This window comes from Pyrgilauda ruficollis, unplaced genomic scaffold, assembly GCF_017590135.1.
Source record: "Pyrgilauda ruficollis isolate IOZ18807 unplaced genomic scaffold, ASM1759013v1 scaffold291, whole genome shotgun sequence".
Taxonomy (NCBI): Eukaryota; Metazoa; Chordata; class Aves; order Passeriformes; family Passeridae; genus Pyrgilauda; species Pyrgilauda ruficollis.
In genome coordinates, this window is record NW_024524278.1 from 77,782 (window position 1) to 99,398 (window position 21,617).

The window sequence follows — 21,617 nt, forward strand, 5'->3', positions numbered from 1 at the left end:
TGATTCTAGCCAAGCAGACAGTTTCTGAAACTGAGAGTCACAGAGCATGTGTGTGATCACAGATAGTGCCTCTGCCTGCTGTCATGCAGAAAGGCAAAGAACACAGAAGCAAATGTTGGACTTTAGGACAGTATTTATTTCCTGTGATTTGCATCCTTGATGGAGTTGAGGAGTTTAATATCAGCAGATCAAGGCTGACGGATCAAGTCTCCCTCTCACATCCAGAACACAACACAGCCACAGAGGACCTGGAGGAATTCTGCCAGGCTGCCCTGGCCCACACTTCTTAATGTGATCTTCCTCTTTAGTCTGACTGTTTTAATTACTATTAATTGACAATATTCCCACAGTTGTGAGAACAAGTTTTTTCAGCAGTCAGGATTTTGATTCCCCAACTGGCAATATTCCATTTTATTGCCTCCCTGGCTTTTACTTTGCTGAGCAGTAGAAATAATTTGCCTGCTGCTTGTAGCAGTTCCATCTCTGTCATGGATTGACTCTGGCACAGTGCCAGTGCCCCCTCCAGGTGTAAAAGCTTGCCCAGGTAACCAGACTGCAGGTTCTCTCTCGGGCCAGGAAGTGTGGAGGGCCCAGATCATGCTCTGAAGGATCACCATGAGAGAAAGTACGGCTGTGTGAGCTCAGTCACTGCGGGCTGTGCCAGCGCTGGGGTTGCAGAAGGTGCATCCACCATGACTTTCTGCCCACACAGGCCTTGGGCAGCTCTCAGGTGGTTTTCATACTAAAGAAGAAATCAGCATTAGTTGGGCTGCAAAATCCACATGCTACAGGATGAAGCAAACCCATTTGTTAGTCCAAATGGGGTTGGATGCTCCTGAGATTAATGATTTTTCTTCCTATCCTGACACAACACTGCAAGAGCAGCCAGAAGCTTCCCTAATGGATTCCAGACCTCTTTACTTATAATAATATTATGGCTATACATGGTTCTCTTTGTCTCAAGTAAACAACGAAGTGATCCACTGTGACAAATATTTAAACATCATAGGGATGGTTCTACCCACTCTATACTATAACTTGCTTGATTTTTCCCTCTGACACACCCAATTCATTGCCAATTCATAGCACTTAAACTAGGGCAATGAAAGAAATGCTGAAATAAAAACCAGTTACATAATTTTTTTTTAATCCAGGAAGTTCTGAAAACTACTTTACAAGCTATAGGCTAATCCTGACATCCTTCTTGGGACAGTTCCTTACAATGTCATTTCTCTGCAGTACTCGAGAGATTTGCAAGAATCACTTTCCTATTATCATCATGTAGTGTCTTCTAGAATGGGCATATTTTTAGCTGTGCTCAGATGAATGTAGTACAGGAAGTTAACAACTTGAACAACATCTGTCATCACAAAGACTTGAAAACTGGAAAATGTTTTTAATGGTATTTAAGTTTTTTTTATGCCTGGGGGTAAATCCATACCTGTCAGGATTCAAAGATCTATTCTGCATTTTCAAAATGCTCATCTGTACACAGGAACTGTTCTTATGGTATGATATCACACACACACACACACACATACACACACACACACATAGTGTGTTTGTGAGGTGCTAAAGAAAAATGCTTGTTTTCCCTGCAGACAGAAAAGCTGGGATAAGTTTAGGACACATTAAAATGGCAACATAAACTGAAAAGTTGATTTTTTTAGACTGGAAACCTGGTGTGTTACCAAAGCAGGTGTCATAATCTAGAATAACGGAAATTCAGGTAGAAAATTTAAAACAGGTCTTTTAATAGACTCAGTGATTTTAAAAATGGGATGGAAATCACAAATCCAGTAAGTGTTCACTTCTTCAGTAATAGTATGGTTACATTTTGAGAAGACAGTGTCCTGAGGTCATTCATCAAATATGGACTGCAGAAGAAAATCAGACTCTGAAACTAAGCTTAATTTCTGTAGGGCAAAATTATCATATTTTCATCTATATAACCTGCAGATTATCTAACAGAGAAATAAATAGCCAGGCAACCCACTCCCCACTGTTTTAGCAATTGCTGTAGTACACAAATCTGTCATTTTCTGAGGGAGCTGTTTACTCAAAATCCTCTTTTGCATGCTAAACATCTTGCCTCTGATCACCAGTGCCTATTGCTATTTTTTCTGTATCCAGCTCAGACTGAATCATCTGTGCTCTTGGTTCAGAGGCTCCAAGTTCCAAAAGTTGCAGGTTACAAGAATGAAAATACAGAAGCTAGTGTAGTGTTTTACATGCTGAAATACAGGGGATAAATAGGGTTTTGATAAGGAAGCATCTACTTATTTCTTCCTCTTCCTTCCAAGCAAGGAAAGGACTAGGGGAAAAGAACAATTTTGTGGGAGCTGAGGGGAGCACTGGGGAAGAAATGAGTGTTACTGGAGTGGCTTATCAATGCTCATCTCCTGCCATCACAGGACAAGGAGCATATGGGATGTGCTCACCTGATCCTAACATACATGGCCCGCTTAGCGCTTTGGGAAAAGTAAAGAAACAGAACAGGAGTCAGTCATGAGAGGTGACCAGGAATCAAGCCTTCAAGAATATTGAATGGTTTCAATTTATAATGTTAGAGCAAACTAATAGTACATAAATTTGCAGATGCCATAATTTTTGTACATTTACACACACATATTAAACCAGGATACCATTACTGTACTACAAATGTAGTTCTTAACATACATGGTAATTTAACTGGAGAATGTAAAATCAATTTGCAAAAAAGCTGGAAGAATTAGAGCAAGGAAAAAGGAAAGAAGAAGTGAAAAGGAGAACGCTCACAACAAAGCACAAGCAATTTTCTCTCTTCAGTAGCAGCCTCAGACTCTTCTGTTTGAGCAAGCACTTCTGGAATGGTCCTTCAGTCAGATCTGCACTGGATACATCCAGGACTGGCTCCAGTGCCAAGCAGCCTCCTCTATCACTGAATTAACCATCGCTTCTTTCCCTATTGCAACAAATCTTTAGCTCTATTTGCTCTCTATTTACACTTAAAATTAAGGGGCAAACAATGAAATCATAGGATTTACCATCCCATCTGCAACCCAGCGATACCCGAAGGTTTCAGACCAACATCACTGCTGAGGCTTCATGGGCTCCACAGCTCCAGGAACTGCTGTCATCTTTTTCATCCTGCACATTCTTAGATCACTTTATTTTGCCAAAACTCAACAACTCAGCCTTCTGGAACTCTTCTAAAATACAGTGGTGACTCGGTACTCTCTCTGCATTCTTCCAAGTACTAATGCTTTCTTGGTAAGGAAAAAAGTCCCTGCCTTTCTTGACACCTTTTTCAGAGAAATGTTTTACTCAGCTCTCTCCCTTTGCTTTCATTTTCCTTACAAAACCAGTCCAAAATAATTCAACATCATTTTGCCCTGTGGCTATGTTTAGTTTTTCTATTTATACTACAAGTTCTGCTTGCTCCCATAGATCTGCCTCCCTTTTGGTCTGAGGAGTTTTGTTGGAGGTTTTGTCTTGGTTTCATAGCATTTAACCTTACAGTAGCCTACTTGTGTTACTTTGTCAAATGAGATCAAGCAAAGCTTTTTTGGCTGTGCATATAAAAAACTAACCTGGCTTTTATGTTGTTTCTGTGTTTCATGCCACAGATAGAGAGGATTTGTGACATCTCACATTGAAGCTATCCCAACGTCACTATTTATAGTCTTTTAAAACCAGAGCAACAGATACACATAGCAATTAGTCTTTGAGACCAGATTAAAGCTACTTTTATAGTTGATGCAGATTTGTAGTTTGTTTGCATGACACAGTAGTAAAACTGCTCAGCACTGAAAGATGGCAGCATCTGTTTCTCCAAGAAAAGGATTAAAAGATGACTTAATATATTTCAGAGTAAGACATTACTCCTAAGCAGTAATTCAATAAGACAGGTCATGATATAAATAATTATGTGCTAGAAGTGGTGCTGTTCAGCCTGAATTCACAGGCACTTCCAGACACAGGGGATTGTTCACACTTCAAAACAGCAAAAGAATATATCTCAGTATGGCTTAGCTTACTTACCAGGCAGATGTACTCTGAAAAGACACCAGGGGTGGGTTTAAATCATCTCCTTTTAAGGTGTGTACTGTCTGTGATGTTCGAGGCTGGAACTGAGTTTGAGGCTGTGTCTCTGGCTGAGGCTGTGTCTGTCTTGGGTCCTGAGCAGGGTTAATCCATCGGCTCTGTCCCGGTGTCATCCACTTTCCATGGATTCCCCAGCGGGCCAGGTAAAATTTGCAAATATCATAGTTCATTGAAGAGTAATATAAAAGGTCCAGTATCAGTAAGATCACCACAAAAAAGCCATAGATCCACACTCCCAACAGTGCACTGTAGTTGCTGTGAAAGGAAGGGACAACAAAGAAAGTTATCTCTCAGTAGTGGTCACTGTGTTAGTTCATCAAGGTTGTTGTTTCATTAATTATTTATCGATGGCTGAAACAAAATATTGTTCCAAAGCACATATCTTTAAAAATTACCTATTTTTTTCAATATGAATACTGCTATAAGCATGGTTTTTAGAAACTAAAGTCACCTGTCTTACAAAAATTTTTGTCCTTCTCATCTGTCCATAGGCTTTCCAGAGTGGCTTCTAAAGACCTCTTAATATGGCTGGTAATAAATTTTAGGTAGGAAGAACATTGGCAAAATCATGTTAGACAATGCACTTCACAGGAAGGAAAATATGTACAACATCGACATGTATATGTCGGTGTATTTATAATGTGTATATATAGATAAAGGCCATGGCAATTATATGGTGCAGAGAGTTGTAAAGCTGTGACAGATGACTAATGGTATTAAAAGAAAGGGGGGAGAAACAGGAGGAAAAATTGTAAGGGGTCAAAAATGTGGAGATCAAAAAGGGGAAGAAGTGCTAATGCCCTGCTGAAGATGAAGTATTATTAAAAGAAAAATGACTGTCAGGTGTAAATGCAGTTTGGATTGGAAACTGAGTGAGTGGGGAGAATGAGATCAGAACTGAGATGGAAAGAAATGTATAAAAATGAGATTGTTAGGTAGAAAGCAAAAGAAAGGCTGATCTAGACCCATGAGCTAATGTGGAAGTACATGTACTGGAGACTGTAAAACCAAGAGGAGGCTGAAGGGATGTTAGTAAAAAATGTCATTAGGAAGGCAGTCTCAGAAAAATTATATCCAAGTCATAGGTGGGCAACCCAGATCTGCATGGAGCTGAACTCAAAACTGAACACACACTCAACCATGCTCTCCTTTCATAGCCAGTCAGAGAAACTTGGAGGAAATAATATTTTTTTAAGACATTGATCAAAATGGAAATGCGGCAAGAAGAAAAAAAAGGATGAGAAAATATATTATATGTGCAAACCAGAAGGATATTTTGGTATTTTAAAGACATGTCCTCCAGCCTTTCTGGATCAAAAGATTTCAAGTCTCTGCCTTGAACTTTCATTTCTATTTAAACTATTGTATGATTCTTCCATTTTATACTTTTAAGAAAATCAGGATTTGAAACAAGAAATCAGAATTTTACTGTCTGTGTTGCTGTCTGTCAGCACTTCAAGAGACTCATTCTTCTCTTCAGGGAATGATTTTTCCACTATACAGCTATAAAGCCCTTAGATTAAATGAGGTTCCATTTTAAATATCTAAGTAACAAGAGGAAGGTCCAAGCTGTTAATGGCTCCCTTCCTGCATAACTTTAGGACTACACAAGCCTAGAGTTAAAATTAAAAAAAAAAAAAAAAAAAAAAAAATCAGAACATTTCCTGAAGGATTAGAAGTAGGCAAAGTTTAATGTTCTGAAAACCCTTAACTGCAGAGTCTTTGCCTCTGCTAAAGACTTACACATGCAAGACTAACAGAGGATAGATCTTAGTAATGCAGTAAAATCTGCAGTTCAGGCCCTTGAAAGTAAAACAGGATCTGGTTAATCCAGGCTTCTCAGCAGTGCTGTTCTTGACTTCCAGTAGATTTAGTCCTATTGAGGTAAATTCTTTTATTTTCTGTTAACATAAATAAAAGGCAAGCAAAGGCTGAAAAAGTCAGGAAGAAATGCACTTGGACAAATCCCATTCTTGCTCATCATTATTGCCAATAGGATCCATTTTGCATACAGGTGAGCTGCATTTGACCCACAATCAGAAAACATATTTGTTTTGGCAACAAGTTGAGACGCAAAAACATTCTTTCTAGTTAACTCAAAAAATTGTTTTTTGTATTTTAGGTACTTAATTTCATCCACCAAAATTTTGACTAGTGAAAATTAGAGCTATTAGAGCTAGAGTGTTTCCAATTTAAAGCAGCACTTTGATGTAAGCTATTCATCTGCTCCTCCTAAAAAAATCTGTTTCTCACAAGTACAAAAAATGAAAGACTGCTTTATATTAATTAACATATAATGGGACAACAGCACTATCAAAAGGGCCTTGTGAAAAATCACAAGTAAAAATAGTAAGTAGCATGTTTAGTATGCAGAAGGATATTCCATACATTGATATCTTCTGTTTCTCCAACTATTAAGGTGGTAGAAAATGGTAATTTTTCTGATGGCTACTAATAAAACTTTAAACTGCCCTGCATATCAAGAAGATGTCCTCATTAGAAAATAAATAATCTTATTAACACTAAATTACAGTAAGGCCAGAAACACAGAAGAGAACTCAGAATCCAAGAACTTCTAGGACTTGCTCTCATTTCACTGGCCTGAATGAATTAATTGCCAGTTTATTCTTGCAATCTGGTTTTCCTGTTCTTTTGGGCAGAAGTTTAATTTTTACTAAAACTGAAGTGTGGACAGATTCTAAATTTGCTGAGATTCAAATTATAGGGTTTGTTCCATTACAGGGTGTATCAAGTTGCATCCATCTCATTCATTCACTTTTTGAGACAGATAACAAGCTGGTTATGACTAGCCTATATCTTTTTAGTAGATTTTCTTTTCTTTTCTTCTAGTAGTGCAGGACATGAACAAAAAATAATGCATTTGTGAATTCAGTTTTGAAAAAAACAACAAATCTGAAAAATTGCAGGCTGAATTATACAGCTGCAGGATTTAAATGTGGGCAGATGGTCACAGAAATAGTTCTGTTCTATTTAAAAGGGGCAGTTCCTAGGAAATGCAAGATTGCAGCCTTGGTGTAAGGAAACCAGTGCAGCTTTTGCATCTATGCTTTAAATGAGATTTCCCTCCCCATTTTTCTTTTATAATTATCTCCAGGCCTTTGTCCAGTCCTGGGTTTTCCTGAGGAATCTGTTCCTGCTGTACCTGAGAGGTCTTCCCTGCCAAATTACATATTTTTGCAACAGCTGGTTGTGGTATTGATGATTTTTTTTTTTTCCTTTCTTGTAAATATGACTGAGTGCTACTTAAGCAAATACCATTTCTGCAGGGGACACTCAGTACTTGGAGAAAGATGGTGCTATTCTGTTCTCACACTGCTTTGGGTGCCAGTGTTGGAATGAGGTGTGCAAAAGCCATTCCACTCAGACAAACCAGACTAAGAGATAAGCAAAACCATGGATACACTACAGACTGCCAGACCATTGCTCCAGTAGCAGATTAAGGACCCCTATCATAGCAGTGCTACTGATAATCCACCAAAATGGGCAGAACAGAAAAACCTGACTATGAAAACTGGACAAACTAGGTTCAAATGAATACTATTTTTAAGAATAGGTAAACAATTTCTTAGATGGTTCTGAGGGAAAATACTTTGGATTACAGAGCTTTTCCTGTCTGTTGGACATAATTTTTATTTCTATATTTAATATCAAATGAATTATTCAAAAACATTATAGACGGATTAATTTGCATGATTGCAAAGATACAATACTCCCATATTTTCCTCTTATAAAAAACATATAAATATTGTGTTACAGTAATGGAAAAATGTAAACTAAAGTGGCTGTAGTTGCATTGTGGGACTGGTGAAGACAAATGTGCCGTTTGAGCTGTGCCATATCAAAGAAGTCACAAGTCATTTCATTAACTTTTTCCCTCAACTGTATCATAAAACAAAAAATTTGTTTTGGTAATCACAAGAATGGCTAAGGGGAAAAATAAACCAAATAATATAATTGAAATAAACCAAGCAATAATGTTGAATCACTCTTCCCTGAAAACTATAATCCATTTTTTTTAAGTTCATTGCTTTTCCCATATCTTAAATTATTCTCCCTTGCCACAGTACAATAGGTTTCATCAGATTTTTTTTCAGTGGTGTGTGAAATTAGATCTAAACAAAGAGCTGAATTTGTCACTGTAAACTGAAGCCTGGAAGCATTAGAATCCAAATTATTGTGTACGATAGATAAAGTCAGAGTATTACTTAAGAAGCTTTTTGCAATGTTTTTAATGTAGGCACACACAGTTCTCTTCTTTCTGCTCCTTCTAAAAATACCAGGGAGTTTTCTACTGATATCACTCAGCTCAGGGTGAGGAGATCTCTCCTGTCTGTCTTACTCCAAGGGTGGAGTTTTACGTAGGAAGCATCATCTCTTCATTTTCCTGCTCCTGACAGATTTATCAGAAGTGACATTTGAGGAACAAGGCAACACCAATTCCTGCACTTCTCTACACTACAACTCCAGAGGCTTTTTACTGTATCCAGCAGGATGTCACATACCTTCGCAAAAGTTCACGCACAGCTGATGCCCCTAGGAAGTCCTGGATTGGATGGTAAATATTCTGCAGGTAGTTCTCAACCACAAATCTTACCAACAAAAACTACACAGGTACCTCTTTCTCCATCACAATTGAACAAGGTGACTTTTAAAAAATAGCTCTACATGAAAACTAATATAATACCTTTTGCTCTTAATATTTTTATCAAAATGAATACTGTAGTTCACAGAATACCAAACTCACATTTTTTTCCAAATTGCTTGCATACACAACAGCCCTGTGATGTGAAGACCCCTGGATTTATTTCTCCAGGGGTGTGTGCACGTGTGCAGATGTGAGGGGGCAAACACGCTGGAGGCAGAGAAATGCTCTGTGTCCCAGGGCATCTTTTGCAATCAGCCTGGACCTGTTCCTCTGCCTTGGAAAGGCTGGTTGCCCTCTACATTCCAGGTTGCTGGTGAAAGGAAGGGCAGAAGAGCCTTACCTGAGTAACTTCTGGCCATGACTACACAGAGGAGCTGCTGAGACACTGGGAAAAGCCTGAAGCATTGGCTTAGTGCCAATAGTCAGAACTGCTTTTGATGGTAACATCCTGACCTCTGAGAGACAGGGTGGTCAGCAGTACTGATGCAGGGTTTACAGAACAGCACAGCAAGAAATAAAACAAATTTGCTGTGTACAGGACAAAGACTTGGAAAAGCATGGGGGCAACCGCCTCACGAGCCCATTCTTGAGGCTCATTTTACCACTCTAAGTGTGCAGTAGATTCTGGTTCTGTCTGTGACTACCTTCAGAGCCCTTCTGTTCTGAGAGTCCTGTGAGGACCTCTCTGACATCCAGGGCTGAGGGAGCAGGGCCACCCCAGTACACAAAGGGGCAGCACATCCTCTTTTTTTAGCATGTGTAGAGCACACACTATATGGGAGCACTGGGGCTATAAACTCCACCTGGTTGCCTGGGACTATTTATGTTGCCAGATTTGGGGAGCTCCAGGCAGAAGTTGCTGGATTGTCTGGGCTGCACAAAAGGTGGAGAAAGTGGATGGTCTTTAACAGGCTTGGTACTACAGTATCTTCCCAGAGTTCTGTATGATCTGTTTTCATGATCCCAGAAGCACTACAAAGCCACGGCAAGAAAATTTCACCTGAAGGATGTAAATGCACATAAAGTAACACAACAGTATAGATCCACATTGATTTAAAGATATCTTATATGGGTAGAGTCTATTTTTGTCTGTCTTTGCAGGTGATTGACACATTAACAACCAGTAAATTTAGAGAATGCAACTTCTACGTCTATGCAAGACTGAAATTTGTCTGGGCAGGTCTGTGTGAGGAGTGGGTGTTAAGGAAGGGAATGCTTTGCTGGCTCCTCAAGCTGAGCACAGCTGCACATGGTGAGTTAGACCAGCCAGCATCTGTATTCCAGCACCATCATCTCCTAACAGCCCTGCACCTGCTCCCATTGGGTTGACTACAACACACCAATTGACTGGCACCACACAAAACACCAAAATTCTCTTGTAAACAGCAATCCATACACTGTGATTCCACCTGTCTTTAATCTGCCCCTTTCTTGTCCTGCAGGGACTGAATACCAGAATAAAATGGCAGGGAAAGCAGATTGATCAGAATTCGATCTTGGGGATTACACCAAGGGAAATCACAGGAGATCAGTATGGCCAGAATGTCAGTACTAAACAGGAAACTGACCACAAGGGAATATTATGTTCCTGAAATAGGTATTCAGTAACAAAGATCTATTTGCTACTTCCTACTTCTTTATAAATAAAAAACTTACTGACATTTATTCTGGGGGACAGCCCTCAGCAGAACATGGAAGTATCCCAGGTAACAGGAAAGGAGACCATACAATGTTGGTATAAAAGCAAATACATTCTGTTCCCCAAGGCTAGTGATTTGTTACAAGAGATTAAAATTCAAAAACATCAGGGATTCCAAATAGGGCATTTGGGTTGATATGGAAAATGTCAGCTCACTTCCTCTCTCACCTATGAACAGCTTTGGGGTTTATTTTTACTGATGCACATTTAAACATAGTTTGGATCAAATTAGGGTCAGGGAAAAGACTTTTCTAACTTTTATATGTAACTTTTTATTTGTCACATTTATATGCAACTTTTACTCTCCTTGCAATGTTTATAGCCCATGTCAAAGCAAAGAAAGCAAAGCTGAAATATTCTTTCTTTTAGGAGCTCTGCAACAACAAAATCCCTTTTAGTAATGGATTTCTGTACATGTAATTATTCTAATTACTCCCATCATTAAGTGCACCTCAGATTCTGTTATTAGATCAGGAACAGTTTGGTGAAGAGTACTTTAAAACTCATTTACTTACTTATGCATATATCCATCTGCATTCCCTGTTAAGTTCATCTGCATAACAGTCTGAAATTCTGTCTCATTGCAGCAATATTTAAACACTGTATTGTTATGGTGACAGCAAAAGATGTAAGATTTATTGTCAGAAAGACGGGGGCAGTGAAAACCAAAGTGGTAGCGACCTTTGTAGTCCGTGTATGGTTCGCAGACCCGAAAATGCGCAGACAACACTGGAAAACAAAAACAACATTGGCTTTGTCAGTCACTTCTGTTATCTGCATCTTATCAACTCTCATTTTTCAAGGCTAAACAACTGTTGGTTAATTTCTGAAAAATGTCAGTAGTTCAGAACTTTCAATGTTTTAACATTTAGTACTTAAAGGTAACAATGTTCAGACTTCTGTTGTATTTTGAGTTTTGTTGCTTCTATGTTTCTGATTACAATTGTTTGTTTTAAGGGAAGGGAGTAATGCCCTCCATGTTAAGAGACACAAAATTATTTAGGGAAATTTTTTCATCCTACTGTTCTAGTTATAGGGATATCCATAACACCCAACGATGTTCATGCTTGATTCTCCGGGGACGACTTAATAAAAACAAAAAAGTCTGTGTAGAAACTGCAATGAAAGTTTGATGGCACTTGGTTTACTGTTTCTGATTTCTTTTCTTCTTCTCTAAAGGTCAATCTTTGATAAGGAATAGTCATCAGAAACAGTCATTACAAACACTATAACAAATCCGAGCAACTTTGAATTTGCAAATAGACAGAACTAATAAAATACAGATGTTCCTGGGAGTTCTTACATTTCTCCTTTAACAAGTTCTCATGAAAAGTGTTTATTACAGCTTTGAGAACATTTTTCTTTTTTGCAGTTCTGTGTCACACTGATTTCACCATCACTTTTACTGGGGGAAAAAAGAAGCTGTCCACTGATAGCCTCTTCTCATCTTAGTTTCCCTGAGTTTCTGAGTTTTTCGATTGTGCAGGGGGCAGGGTAGAGATCCCTTCCAAAATGGTCATAAGCAACCATATGCAGCTTCCTGAAAGACTTTTAGGAGTCAATGTTTTGTTCCACATTCACAGTTTGTGTTATGGTAGGTCTTACAGCATCATTTAAGAGTACATGTACCCCACAGACACCCCAAAGGGCTTAACCTCTGATGCGTGTGAAATGTGGAAGCCGAGTCTGCATCCTCTTAGCAGTGAAATGTTTGTACTTTGGAGAACTGAGGCTCAGCAATACTGTGGGCAGCTGCAGTTCATAAAGTTACATCAAGTAATAAATTATATATTCACTTTGGACTGACAGAATTAACTCTTGTAATTTGGTGCATAAGTTTTCTGCAGTTTACCAGTACAAGAGGTTACACATAATGACTTGCATGGACTTAGCTGAACTGCACTGTACCCCTCTGCACAGAGCCCCTCTTGATCTACAATTGCATCTGTGCACCTTACCTGTCTAATTCTCTTTTTTTTTTTTTTACTTTGCTTAAAAAAAATCCTATTCCTAACACTTCTGTTTGTCAACTTTATAAAATATATTAATTTCAAGACAAATTTTAAGGATTGTGAGATCACTTTATTTGTGTGTAAGACAGGGGAAGTCTAGAACAAAAAGCAGAGTACTAGGCTGATGACAAGATAATCTTGTACTGCGGTCAGAGTCAAGAAAGCTCACTCCAAATATTTATGTATGCACACATATACCTGGCATCATTACTTGCATGAAAGAAGAAATTATTTTTGTAGATTAATTCAACCAGGAGCTGAAAGTGCTGGAAGAAAGTAATTTCTAAATGAATACAGATATTGACAAAACTAATTACCTACCTGTTCTTGCCCTGTCTGGGAAAAAAATATGTGTTCCAACTGTGAGGATGCTATCATCAGTAAAAGAAACTTTCTTTAGACTTAGGTTTTCAACACCCTCTGTAACTCTTGTAACAAATCTGCATGTTCAAATTCTGTCATAAAATCCACACAGCATGTAAATGCACGGGAATGGGTTTGTTTGAACAAGTACTTTGCTGCACACTTGTCCTTAATTAACGTAGCAGTAATAAAAGTGTGCCAGGATAGATTATGTTGTGAAAAACCTCAATGTTTGCAGCTGGAAGGGACCTCTGGAGGCCATCTCATGCAAATCCTCTGCTCGGGCAGGGCCACCCTGGTACCCAGAACCGTGTCCAAATGGCTTTTGAGTATCGCCAAGGATGGAGACTCCACATCCTCCACAAGCAATCTGTGGCATTGATCAGTTCCCCTCACAGAGAAAAAGCATTTATTGACATTCGGAGGGAGCCTCTGGTTGCAATTTGTGCCCATGTCCTCTGGTCCTGTCCCTGCCACTCAGAGGTTAAGCCTGCTTGTCACTGCCAAGTGTTTGGTTTAACTGCACATCTGGAAGTGTCTCCTGATCCCTACATGACTCCTTTGCATGTTTTAAAAAGAAAAGAATCCCCAAACTTCTCTGAGAATGAAAACTGAGGAAAGCATGATTACAGAAGGAAGGGAGAAATAAGAGAACATCAGGTCCTCGGAGGAGGGATGTCTGCAATAAAACATTCCTAAGCAAATCCTTAAATAGCAAAATGCGTCCGTGATTAAATAAAGGCATGATGTGATGACTGAATGCTGGGCAGTCAGTGTGGGGTGGGTTACCCCTACTGGGCAGCTGAACACCACACAGCTGCTTGCTCACTTCCCCCTCTCAGTGGGATGGGCCAGGGAATCAGGAAGCAAAGAGAAAACTCATGGGTTGAGATAAACACTGTATAATAAATAAGAAAAACCCCCACAACACCATCAACAACAAAAAACAAAGCACAAGTGATGCTAAAGTAATCACTCACTACCAGCAGATGTCCAGCCAGTCCCTGAGCAATTTTTGGGTAAAGTCCCACCCCAATTTCATTGCTGAGCATCCATCCTATGGAATGGAAATGACCTTGGCCAGTCTAGGTCAGCAGTGCCAGCCTGTCACCAGCCACAACAGCTCTGTGATACCAGCACTGCTTTGTTCACCAGCCTAAAACACAGCCTTGACCCCACCCCAGCCAAACCTAGCACACAGAGAAAACACTTCCTCAGTTTATTGTAATCTCTGCAATTCCAGTTGCTGTCTTTGCTTCTCTGTGGATCAGAGAGACAATAAACAAAGTGGGATTTATTTTCTTCCAAGTTGTTTTTTTTCTGAAAATCACTTAAATCCCCAGGTTTAAAGGACCTTCTTTCTATGGAAATACTTCAGATTTTATTGCATTGTACCTGTAAAGGCCTTAAGTTGTCTGTTGCAAAGGTGCAGCTGTGTCTGGAGTCATGAGTGCAAATTCTCAGGCTATTTTTGAAAACAGTTATTGAACAGTTGCCACAGATGATCCTCTCTCTTTCCAACTGATTTCAAGAGAATAGTCTGTCATGCTTCATCATCACAAGACTTACCTACTTTACCTTAAAAAATAAACAGCCAGCACATGTCAAACTGTTACTTCTCTATCTGGTCACAGCTAGAGATCTGCCTAATGTACATTTCTAATTTAGATACTATATTTTTAAAACCTCAAGACTCTCTAGATGGCTGGTGTTTATCAGCTTTCCATATGGAACCACAGAAATATTCATATGCATGCATTTTACCACATGTTAACTTGCTGTGTGGATGTTCATTTCCTACTTCAAAGAAAAAATACTGTAATGTGCAAATAATCTGACGATTTTTGCTTGTTAATATAAGCCTTGCTATCAGCACTGATCTTATAAATGTATTTCAATCATTTAAATGGAAAGGTTTAGATTTGCAAACCCAATCTAAGAGTTAGTGGTCCGGAAGTCATCCTTCCAGCATGACTGCATGGTGCTCCTCCCTTTATTATACATTCCTGGTGTGCCCAGTAAAACCAGTGAGTGGTCACCACCCCTAAAACATCACTGTGATCTTGCTAGCACTGAAATAAAATACATCAGGTTTCAGTATTTTCAACCCAGAAACTGATTACTGAGATTGTTAATCTTAGCATACCAAAGACTTGGAAGTAAAGCAGTATCTTACAGATGGAAGTCTGTAAATCTAGGGCACTCAAAGGGAATCTTGCCATTAGATTTTCATTTCAGCTCAGGTTAAAAATGAGGCTTATATTCCAGTGAGAGTAGCATAATTTCTCCCCCACACCCCCTATCATTCACTGCATAAAGCCAGTAGTTTTCCTTTATGGAAACTGATCTGTCTTGGACAAAAAATAAATTACATTGGCTGGCTGAAAAATAATAATAAATTTCTTCCTGTAAAATGTGTTGTGAGTTACTAATGAACTAAACCCCTTCCTACAGATGGCAGTGGCAAAATTCCACAAGGCAGGAGCAGTTTGAATGTCATGAAAGACTCGTGATGATTTCAAATTAAGCCTGGACTCTACATGCTAATATATAGGACATGATATAATAAAACACCAATAAGCCGAGGAGCAACAAAATGAAAAGAAACACATTTACAAAGCCAATAATTATGAAGGATAATAGATAGATTATGTAAGAAGTAAAAGCTGTGTGCAATTAGTTTCAAATAAAAACATTGCACTTCATAGGCAGTACTTTTAAGAGAGGGGAAAAAAAAAAGTCTGGGTTTGAGGGAATACACCAGTGGCTGAATACAGCTATTTGCATACACAGTGTCCCACTCAGCTTCAACACAGGAATTTGTATCAACTTGAGGAAATGAGTTGGAGGAGTGGCATCTCAGGACAGCTCTAGTAGAAGTCCCCTATAAAGAATGGCAAAGGTATAAAAAACTTAAAAATTGACAGAAGAGCCTGGCGCAGCTGGAATAATTTTGTGATGTTTGATCCCTGTTTGATCACTTCATTGAAGATTTCTTGATAACCAAGTTCATTGCTACACCAGAGGGGTAGATTTTTGAAATTTCTTTAGCCTAGAGGAAGACAAAGAAGCAGCTCCAGCCCCTGTGCCTGATCCCAGTCCATCACAGGAGTAGGACTGTTCCACAACTAGGAAGTTCCATACATGGGGATTCCCGGGGAAGGGCTCTAAAGGAAAACAGTGATTTAACGTGAGCAGAAGAGTGGTCTAATTGATAACACTATAACATTGTTAGCAAAAGGGCTGTGCCAGAGCTAAATACTGAACTATCATTAGCAATAATCAACTTGAGCACTGCAAACAAGCAATGAGACTGTGGGCAACAAAACACATGCTTGAAGTGACTGGCGAAGATATGAGTATTAATATTTTATGAGTGTTAAAGACACAGACTCAGTGGTAACAATTTTGACTGTAGGACAAGGATACTTTAAGAAACATGGTGCCTGGTAAAATTTTAACTCTGGTGACTGGGGATGTGATGTACTACAAGAGAATAAGAAGCAGTGATAGAAAAAAAAAAGTCTTTTTGTATTAAAAACTGCCTCAAGAGTGGAGGACAAAAGATACTGAACTAAAAACATGTAAGATCAAATCTATTTGGACTGACAGCCTTTTAAAATTTTATTTTAAATATTCACTCATGATTATAAAAAACCCCTAATGCCATATATTACTTCTGATGAACAAATGCAAACAATAATCAGAGCCCTCCACATCAGGAGAAACATCTCTGGTCCAGTTAATTCTTTAGATTCAGGAAAATTACACAGCTTCCAAGTTCAATCCTTCAGGTGCTTTACATTCTCTGGTGTGCATACAGAAAAACACACACCTGGAACCTGACTTGCTCTGTTTCCAGAGGATAGTTATTTAGCAAAATGGATGTGTTTTATGGTGGAATAGAAATTACTCTTTTCTTTCAGGTGAGCTGAAAAAATAGCATATCCAAAGTAATAAAGCTACTCTTTCAACTTTCCAGTCTGCTTTGTTCTTAAAGTGAATTTTCAATTCCATTTCACATTCCAGTTTCCAGTTCTTAAATACAAAGAGGCTTCATTTATATTGGACTTAGATGATCTTGAAGGTCCCTTCCAACCTTAACCATTCTATGATTCTATGACTTATTTATTAGGCAATTAAAAATCATTTAGACTTGTTTATTTTGTAGGAACTCAGTATTAAATTGTGATTATTTTTTTGCTGTGGCACACGTCAGTAAAAGATAAAAGTTACCTTCTGACAAGAGTAATGAGAGCAGAACCATCAGCACATTCAAGGACTGTTGACCACAACTTGTCATCGTTGGCTTTCATTGGTCCATTAGAGAATTACCTGTTGGACAAGATGCAACATCATGATTAAATGTCTATTTCATCTCCATTAATTTTTCCAATTTCACTTCCCCAAAAAGCTTTGGTAAAATGAGACGGCTTCGCACAGTAGGGGAAAAAAAAAATCAATTATTTTTCTGGAAATTTTCCCCCCACTTTTTTAAAGGGAAATTCTCCTTTCTATGATTAAAATTCTTTTCTCATTTCACCATGGAGATATACAGCTGTTTATGTACTTTTCATTGACCCAGAGTAGAGATGAATCATATGAAGTTTTTACTGAATATTCATATGTCCCCTGTAATCCACATCCAGCAGAACTGTGTTTGATTTACTGTCACAAGAACCGGCTGTTGTATTATATGTGTAAGGGCCAGAAAGGAATAAACAATAGAAAAATAAACTGGCTGCTTTGAAAGTCAATTTGTTTTACCCCATTAGAGGGTGCAGTTGCTTAGAAAGTGGGTCAAGCAACTGAGATGGTTGGAAACACTTCAAAAAATGTCTTTTCGTTAACATCAGAGCCTTTCATAGGATTATTATTTGTTGTTTTCCTAAGGACTGACAAGTGATGCTGTTTGATCTGACTGGCAGCCCTTCTTGGTGTTTCCCAGACAGGGTGAGTCCAAACTCCTCTTCTCTTTGCCTTGATTCAACAACAGCAGCTGCAGCAGGGACTGTCCCGGGTGTCACCATCAAGAGGACTGGTGGCACCTGTCACTTCCATCACTGATAAATCCAACTAACTCTGGGTCTCAGAGGTTTTCCTGACTGAGAGCATCCTGGACTCACAATGACATAAGGACACAACAGAAGAGGTCAATTCTGCCTTTGTGCATGAACCCTGCGTGCACTGGGGCCACAGACAGGATGGCCCAGGGGGTGTTGCAGCAAGTTGGTGTAGGGAATTCAACTTCTGTGCTGCTAAAATTGTTCTACGGTGTTTACAATGGAACAGCTTGGGGAAAAAAGAAAGGGAATGGCAATTTCTGTAAAAATTACACTGCTCCCGACACCTCAAGAGACACATTTTGCCAAATGCCTATGAAATAAGCTGTATATGAATATGCTGTATCCTATAAATACTACATGGTTTACTAGATGGTGTCTGCTCCAACCTACTGAATCAAATGAAAATCCCCAAACAATTGCACCTGCATGTAACAAAAGGGGGAGGGGGTGAAAATTAACACACCATGAGCAACTGAATTCTGAGTAACAGACGTGGGCACTGGAGGGAAGACACGGTGCTACCTACGAAGTGTTGAGAGGCAAATGATTCCTCACTAACACAAAATGCCGTGTGTGGCACACGCAGATTCACCAAAAGCTATCTTAGCATACGAATCACAAACCTAAAAATCAGTGTAACTTCTTGTGGTGGTTTCAGTTCGAAATCGGGCAGAAACACCATCCGAGGCCTTGAAAAACAAGTCCTTTAGAAACAGTACTCCTAAAAAGATTAAATCAAACAATAGAACTCGTTTCAAAAACAACCTTATCAACACCTGGTCTAGGGAACATGACATTAACTTAAATAAGTACACTATATTCCCTATCATACACCAACTACAAACAAAACAAAGAAATACATTTGACTATTAAAAAACACCTTAAAAACACTAAGTAAACATCTTTCAAAAATTAGAAACAACATCTAACAAAAACCACCTAATTAATTAACACCCGAGACTCTACCAACCAAATAAACCCTACCCAATCTCGACCCCTACATACAGTAAACAAAAACAAAATCCCAGTAGTACATATCAAAGGTTTATTAAGGAAAACAGTTTAAATCAATTCTACCTTGAATACAGACAAACCCATTCATCGGGTTGTCTTTACTCAGGGACCAAATTATACATAGTAGATAATACAGAAAAAAAGAACAACACAATTTATACCTCAAGAAGATCTGATTATTAAGTAAAAACTATATATAAATATCACTATTTACTAAATATTACTATCATTATACAATACCTATATATTGTATGTATAATATATCTACACATCTGTGCAAGAAATCACACCAGTTTACACTGTTTGCTGCAAGTATGATTAACATCCAAACCACTGTATTTCTAGCTTTAAAATAAGCCAGTTCATCTGGAGGAAAACAATTTGAAGCTTTAACACTGTAAAAAGAAAATAAAAGTGCAATAAACTAGGAATGCTAAGTAAGAGTATTTCTCATGAATACTTAAAAAAATGCCTCCCTTCTTTTCCAGAGGGAATATCATATTAATTAGAAAACTAAGCAGACTTTGAGTTGGAGCTGTTTAAAAAAAAAAAGAATAATAATGAATAGAAGCCAGAGGTTGAGAATGTAGGCATTTAATAACAAAAAACAGCTACAAAGAACAAGCTATTGCCAATATTGATAGGAATAAAAGGAATTTGATATTTTCCTGACTAAACCAAAGCTGCAGGAATTCTGGTAGTGATTCATTACTAAGGGAAATCTTGGCCTCCATAACAGTTAATTAAAAAGAGATCAATAAGCACTCCTGTTGTGTATCTGGGATGTCAAAAATGTTTGGTATAGCTGAGACTATTTAATATTTCCATATGAAGAATAATTCAGGAAGACATTAATGAGTTGATACTAAGGTTTGCAATTTGATATTTGCATTTCTGTGTAATTTGTACCTAGTTATTTCAGCAGAGCTGGCTGGGGGACACATATATTTTTTTCAGTTTATTGGAAAACAATGGCAAGTTTCAGAGGACCTGATGAAATGTAAGAACATTTTTAGAAGTAAATGAGATAATCCAGATAATCAAAAGCTTGTGAGTGTGATGTTGATCCAGAAAAAATTAATGACATGGTTAATATGCATTCCAATTAACAAATAATTAGGGAGATAAATATAATTAATGTGATCACTATGGGCTTATGGCAAAGTTAACTTTATTTCTCTCAGGGCTGTTGACTAAAGTAGCTTAAATATAGTTATAATGTAGGAGATGCCTGTAAAATATCTCACTTTATGCAACTTGAGCAAGCAGTGAGAATGATGAAAACAAGCTTGTTATCAGTTGTGGAAGAATAACTCAGTCTGGAAATCAGGTGCACGTCTTGGAAAGTACAATCCTGTTAGTAACTGAGTAGAGCCTCAGTGCTAATTTCTTAAACAGCACTGCAGGTACGAATCTAGAAGCTTTTCAGGGAGGGAAAAATTATTCAATTATATCCAGCAGAATGGGCAACAATTAAATTGGCATTTTAATCCAACTCATGCAATGCTTTTATTTTATAGAGTGCCAGCTGGGAGGATCAGAGTGGGGGACTAGACAGTGACAGCTGCACATCAAGAGCTAGCAGAATGACAGAATCTGTGTAAGTGAATACAAACATCTAGGTATATGCTTGTGGCAGTAGGGAAATGCTCCAATTTTTTGACTTAATAAGCAATAATTTCATCACTTCAGTGATCATTACATGGAATAAAACCATTTTTGGAGGTCAGAAATACAAGTAAGTGTTCATCCCTTGACAATTTTGAGTTTCTTACATGCTGCTGACTGGCTAAAGCCATGGTATTTCATGCAGTACCACAATGACATCTCTGAGGTATTAGAGATCCACTCAACCACTGGAAGAGATGCGCAGGACAACAGGTGATCTGCTGCAAGGAAGACCTTAAATCATACACAGTATTTCCTGATGTCAGGCCACAGAACAGGGAGGGCAGAAACATGGTAATTAGCAGTGGTCTAGATAAATAAATTATTATTTATTATTGTTATTAAAGATTGATGGCATTTTAAAGCAAGAGTTACATCTGAAGGATGGAGGAAAGGAAGATTTAGGAGTAGTTTCTTTTTTTTTTGTTTTTTTGAGTAGAATTTGAGGGCCTGGCGGCTGTGTGTTCTCCTTCTAGTTCAGCAAACCAGCAATTAGAAGGGTGGTCTAATGCAACAGTTTTCATTTTTAATGCACCATTCCAAGCTTATTTGTAGTCACTGTGGAGGTAAGGATGATGCCTATCCTTTTCCTCCTCCTTTAAGATTCATACCCTCGTACCACCTCCTCCCTTCTGCTGGCAATCACAAGTATCTCTGCAGCTACCCCAGAAAGCAGACTAAAGAAATGGCTGAAGAATCACATTTTTAGAGGCTTTTTTTCACTGTTTGTCCACATCTTGTCCTTATTCCCCTCTCTCACTATTTGTTACTATTATTATTATGATGATGCAAGCAGCTGCATGGCAGTTAGTTGCAGTCTGGTGTTAAACCATGACACACATCTAATCTGGAACAGAAGAAATGGTCCTCACTCAGAATCTTGTTTTCTCTCGCAGAAGATGTAGCCATGCATGACCCAAAGACAGCACCACTGTCTGTGTAATGTTATGATCAAGGGGACCATAGAAATGCATGAGCTCATTATGCCACATTTTACTTTTCTGTGACATTTTAGCTCTCACTCTGTTCCTACCTACACTGCT

General features: G+C 38.5%; 1 protein-coding gene across 1 annotated transcript; it reads right to left on the reverse strand.

The window, feature by feature from the left end:
• Positions 1-1,277: 1,277 nt before the first annotated feature.
• On the reverse strand, positions 1,278-17,129 carry SHISAL1 (shisa like 1). The gene is made up of 4 exons (XM_041472524.1): positions 17,063-17,129; positions 10,967-11,180; positions 4,024-4,341; positions 1,278-1,383 (listed from the first exon to the last, which is right to left on the reverse strand). The coding sequence occupies exons 1-4, from the start codon at positions 17,127-17,129 to the stop codon at positions 1,278-1,280; spliced, it is 705 nt and encodes a 234-aa protein (XP_041328458.1).
• Positions 17,130-21,617: the final 4,488 nt, after the last annotated feature.